A 5,581-nucleotide genomic window follows, 5' to 3' on the forward strand; every position below is an offset into this window, starting at 1 on the left:
ACTAAGAGAAAATAATAAATCATAAGAGATTTTTATTTGGTCATCTCAGAATAATCAGTTACCTCCTGGTCAGTCATCCGGAAGCAATTCTTCACGTAATTGATGAACTTGGCTTCCACTTTGGGGAGAGAACCACCCTATTGAGGGGGGGAAAAAAATTAAGGGTAAGCAAAACAAAACAAAAACACAATTCCTTCAAGATTTACATGCTATTTAACACATGGACCAGTTCCCACCAATTCGCTTTAAAAAACTACTCAGTGTCATTGTGCACCCAAAACACATATTTGGATAGCACACTAAAGCCATGGTGTTCCTAAGTTTTGCTGTGAGGTTCAATTTTTTTAAGACCAGGCATGCAAACCTCAGTAGGTAACAAGTCAGCTCCTCGGTACTCTCTACCATCCAGAATCAGAGTCAAAGCAACACAGGCTCCCCTTCTGAGATCCATGCTTGCCAACAGAGCAACCTTTAGCTATACCAGCAAACACTAATTACAAATACCAGTTTGGGGCTATAATGCTGAACAGGGAAAAGACTGACAGGGACTAATCTCTCTTAAAGAAACACATCATAAATACCCAAGAGTTTGTCACCAAATTTAAGACGTTATTACACACACCTTAAAATATACCCATCACTACTGTGGAATTTTTAATTTGGCCTACTGAACATGGAACATCTCTTTCCCTACTTTTAAATATTAATTTCTTTTTGCCCTTGCTATCTTTCATGCATCTGAGATGGCTTCCACATGCCAGAAGCAGCTATATTATTTTGCCTCTATCACAGAAAATGCCTAGAAAACAAACCTCACTACAGTCTCCATTTGAAAATTAGTGCCACATACATCCTTATTTGATTCATTCAAATATTTATTGAGCAGCTACGGGATACAAAGTGGACTAAGGCATGGTCAAATTGATGGAGCACATGCACAAAAGAAAGCAGGACGCAAGGATTACTCAATCACAGCAGCCGCACCAAGAGTGCGTTAGGAAACCAAGATTGCTTCCAGCCTGGAGGGGGTATGGGTGGCAAATCAGGAAAGGGGATTGAGATTAAGATAGAAGACTTCAGTCTGGATTGTTGATGATAGTCAGTATGGACTCTATCTGTTTCTCCTTTTCCTCTTTCCCCATCTTTGGGCTTTAATTTACCAGTAGTGCCCAGGGCTGTTCAAAGTGCCTGCAATCAAACCAAGGAGACAGGACCACATTAAAACTGGGGGAGGGGCATCATTTTAGCACTGTATGCAAGGGGCAAAAACAAATCAGTGATATTAGGAAAGCAAGTTTACAGCGATGGCAGCAGAGCAAGGCATTGCAGTACTAGGTTCCTAACGCACTCCTCACTGCACAGAGCCTGCGTGGCCGCGGGACAAGGACCGGGGAAAGGCGCTGGCAGCCTGTCCTCACCCTCGAGGGTGATATCAAGGCATTACATTCACGGCTCTATCCGTGCAAGTCCATCGCTCAGGAGTTTAGTCCCCAGGAGTAAATGCAGGACGAAAGCTGAAGCCTCCTTGTACATCGAAGACAAAAGGAGACTGGATGTAAGCCTGGTAAGCCACACACAAACCCAAGGTGCCGCCCAGGACTGACCTGGGGATCAGGGGGTTTTGAAAAGCAAATATAACCATTCTGTTTAGTCTACCAAGCAACTATGTCACAGCACTCAGGGCTCAGCTACTGAAGACTCATGCGCCCCCTGCTGGTGCTGCTGGGTATCAGAACAGGTAGAGCTCCATTTTATCTCTAACTTGTGATGTGCTGGTACTTTCTAATGGAAAGGTATCACACAAGATTGCAAATTAACTAGCTAATTTTTGCAATCCACTTAGAAAAAAGCCACATACCACCAAAAGGGCAATGACAACAATTCATCCAAGTTGCCAGAGACTCAATTTGAAATGGAAAAAGACCTATCTAAATATTTTACTCACTTTTTCTATACTTGCTTGCATTTTTGCTTTAATGTCTTCTACTGAACTAGGTCCTTTTGGTGTTTTAGGAGTTTTTTCCTGTTTTTTGAAGGATTCTTGACCCTGGAAAAAAATGAAAAAGACTGCTATGAGTGTATTAATATAACATATAGCTCTTCAACTTAAACTACTATAGCCATATGCAAATTATGCTGTACATGTTTCTAAAAATCATTTCTTAGCAGGCCACCTATGGATCACATCTATAATCCTAGTTGCTCAGAGGCTGCCTGAGGATATAGTAAGTGGTCTGGGCCAGAAAAGTCAGTGAGACTTCTCTCATTAACCACTGAACAGTAGAGCTATGCTTCCTTGACAGAGGGTTAAGCTTTAACAAAAACCTCAGTACAGCGCCCACAGGGAATTCAAACTAGCTGAACACTCACAACACAAAACCACTTAGGAGAATTAACAGAGTCCTCTTTTGTAGTTTAATTTTTAAATGTCAATTTCAGCTCATAAATCTAACACCAAACAAAGCCATTATCCTCTGCCAGGTAAGTGTAATTCCTTACAGCAAACCTGTGCATGGAACACTTCTACGGGCTTGGTTCCCAGCAGGCTCTTGGCCAAAGTGTGTGGTGAACCCCAATGCTTAGTCAAGCGCAGTTTACCTTTTTTGTGGCATTGGAGACTTAAATCAGGCTCTTGAACCATACCAGTCTATAGCTTTATTTTTGTCTACGTTGTTTTTTTGACGGTCTCCACAGTAGCTAGAACTACAGGTATGTACACTACCAAGCCCCTCCCCTGTCATTTACTAGGATCTCCAAATGTCCAAATTTCAGACAGGTCAGGTATATCCATAACCCATTGAGGCCCGTCTCTTACTTATGTGCTACTACTTACTTTTGATCTTGGTGTTGCTGGTTTTGAGTCTTTTCCGTTCTGGTTTGATTTTTGTGCATTTTTGGCTGGAGTATCTCGTATAGACTGAAATTAAAGAGATTAGTCATCTGAATCCCTCAAGGTTAACCCTGTGTCATTCCTAAAACAAAGCATTCGTCTGGCAAAATGCCAACTGTAGCAGTCTCAAGCTCTCAGGAAATTTGTATCCAACATGACATTTCCTGAGCCAGTTTTCACCAGGTACATACAGAGTAACATTCATTTCTGCCACTTTTGACAACCTGCAACATCTACTCACTTTCTTCACTGGAACTTTTTCTTCTGCTTCCTCGTCATCAAAATCATCATCATCACTACAAATAAAACATCATATTGGCAGTGCATAAGTGATGGTATGTCTGTGCATATGCTCAGCACAAGCAGCAACTGTGTGGCTGAAGCCAGATGTGCAACCTACCAGACACAGCGCTAACACTAAATACACATGCAAATTCATGTAGGATCAAGGAGGACAACATAGTGACACACTATACCATTCCCCTTAATAGCAGAGCCCACTAAGCTGGTAACTGATTTGCCTAGTACAAATGGAAATTTTTATCCTAAGACTTAGAGAACCATGGTTTCTAAGCATTAAAAAAGAAAAGCCTGGGGCTGGGAAGATGGCTCAGTGGCAGAGCGCTTGCCTTGCATGCATGAGGCCCTGGGTTCAATTCCTCAGCAACACATAAAGCAGAAAAAAACAGCCGGAAGTGGCGCTGTGTCTCAAGTGGTAGAGCGCGAGCCTTGAGCTGAAAAGCTGAGGTACAGCACCCAGGCCTAGAGAGTTCAGGTCCACGATCGAACCCGAAAAATAAATAAATAAGTAAAAGATTTCCCTTTGCCTTGCAAGCATGAGGCCCTGGGTTTGATTCCTCAGCACCACATAAGCAAAAAGAAAAAAGCCAGAAGTGGCGCTGTGTCTCAAGTGGTAGAGCGCTAGCCTTGAGCTGAGGGACAGCGCCCAGGCACAAAGTTCAGGCCCCACGACCAGACCAAAAAAAAAAAAAGCTTCAATTTTCTAGTTTAAGAGAGGTGAAGAAGGAAGGGCTGGCACTGAGGCACTGTCTCATTTGCCTGTCAGCTTTGATGGGCAGCAGACACCTCACCAGTGAACCCAGTAACACCTGTTCCTCCACCGGCATCCATTCATTGTCCGCACCACTAAACTGAACTTTGGGGCCAGTGGCTCATGCCTGTCATCCCAGCTACTCTGGAGACTAATCTGTGAGGTCAAGCCATTCCATGGGGACAATTTCGAAGATTCTTAAGTTAGGGTTCACTGGAGGCATGCTCAAGTGGAAGAGTGGTGGCTGAGAGGAACTGGAAAGCCCCATACTGATGGCTGCATTCCCTTCCCAGATTTGGACCTTCATTTCTAAAAGCTTATGCCCTGAAGAACAAATATAAAAACTGTGACAGTTACTTGAGAAAAACCTTAGTAAGGCCCAGAAGATGGGGCTATTAGTTCCAACTTAATGCATGCTAAGATTGAAGATTGTTGTACTTACTCTTCTTCCTCATCATCATCTTCATCCTCTTCCTCCTCATCTTCCTCAGCAAGCTTTACTTTTTTCTGATAAAAGCAAGTATATACTTGTGAGCGAGCGCTGCTCTTTGTCACCAAAACAAAAAAGCTAGCTAGAACACAATCCACAACAGTAAAAATCACATCTACCTGTGGAACCTTGCTACCACCTCCAGGGGCAGATCGCTTTCCAGACACACTCAACAGCTTTACATCCTCCTCTTCCTCATCTTCTGACTCTGCATCCTCCTCCACAGCAACTAAGTGCTGTCCGCTAATGTGCACAGGCCCTGACCCACACTTCAGCCTCAGGACCACAGGCGGTGTGATTTCAAAGCCCCCAAGAGACACCTGAAGAGGAGAAAAATCTTAAATGTTGTGAAAATGCTGTAAATGAGCATTTCTCATCAAACCTTCAACAAACCCATGAACCAATTTACCACCTCTAACAGACACCAGAAACCATGTGACTGTTCCAAGTTCTGAAGTGCAAGTCGGAACACAGGAACAAAGACCAAGAGAGCCCCTTCCTCATCTTTGTGTAACCTCAACAGTACCAATCTTAGGAGGCTGAAAGTAACATAAACCCCAAAGTTTAAGCAGTCTTACCGTTGGCTGTACAGACATTTTCAAAGTTGCCAGTGTAACCTTAATTGGACTTCCCTCATAATTCATTGCCTCTGCTTCAACGATATGCAGTTCATCTTTTGCACCAGCCCCTAAACTAACCTGAACAACAAAAAAGAATAGGGTTAGTTCAATGCCAGCTGTCTTGTAATCCCTCCAAATTCTAGTTTGTATAAGTATAAGAAATGCATTATGAAGGCACAACCAACAGTTATCACCTGACCCAAGAGGCTATGGTCCATGGTTCAACTGACAAAATCAGACTGGGTTCCACAGTTACTCTCAGTCAAGTTGTGTGGCGGGAGCGTACGAATAGGTCAAGCTGGCGCCGGGTCGTGAGCACTATCTGCCTTCTCTTTCCCTTCGAACTCACCGTTCTCAGTGACAACTGGTGCTCGTTTTCGTCATTATCCACCTTGAAATGGTAATCTTTGTCAGCCTTCAGCTCGCAACCTGTGAAGAGGGGCAGTTCCTCCAGAGCCGCTCCCGGGTCCTTCTCCCCTTTCTCTACTTCGCGGGCCTCGCCGGGACAAAGGCCCTGGGCGGCCCGGGTG

General features: G+C 43.8%; 1 protein-coding gene across 1 annotated transcript; it reads right to left on the minus strand.

The window, feature by feature from the left end:
• Nucleotides 1-857: 857 nt before the first annotated feature.
• Nucleotides 858-5,491, minus strand: Npm1 (nucleophosmin (nucleolar phosphoprotein B23, numatrin)). The gene is made up of 8 exons (XM_013028651.1): nt 5,401-5,491; nt 5,010-5,129; nt 4,551-4,751; nt 4,384-4,448; nt 3,132-3,186; nt 2,834-2,917; nt 1,946-2,047; nt 858-1,188 (listed from the first exon to the last, which is right to left on the minus strand). Exons 2-8 carry the CDS (start codon nt 5,073-5,075, stop codon nt 1,180-1,182), a joined length of 582 nt encoding a protein of 193 aa, XP_012884105.1. The 5' UTR covers nt 5,076-5,129; nt 5,401-5,491; the 3' UTR covers nt 858-1,179.
• Between the last annotated feature and the right edge of the window lie 90 nt (nt 5,492-5,581).

Source organism: Dipodomys ordii, unplaced genomic scaffold, assembly GCF_000151885.1.
Source record: "Dipodomys ordii isolate 6190 unplaced genomic scaffold, Dord_2.0 Scaffold112, whole genome shotgun sequence".
NCBI classification, from domain to species: Eukaryota; Metazoa; Chordata; class Mammalia; order Rodentia; family Heteromyidae; genus Dipodomys; species Dipodomys ordii.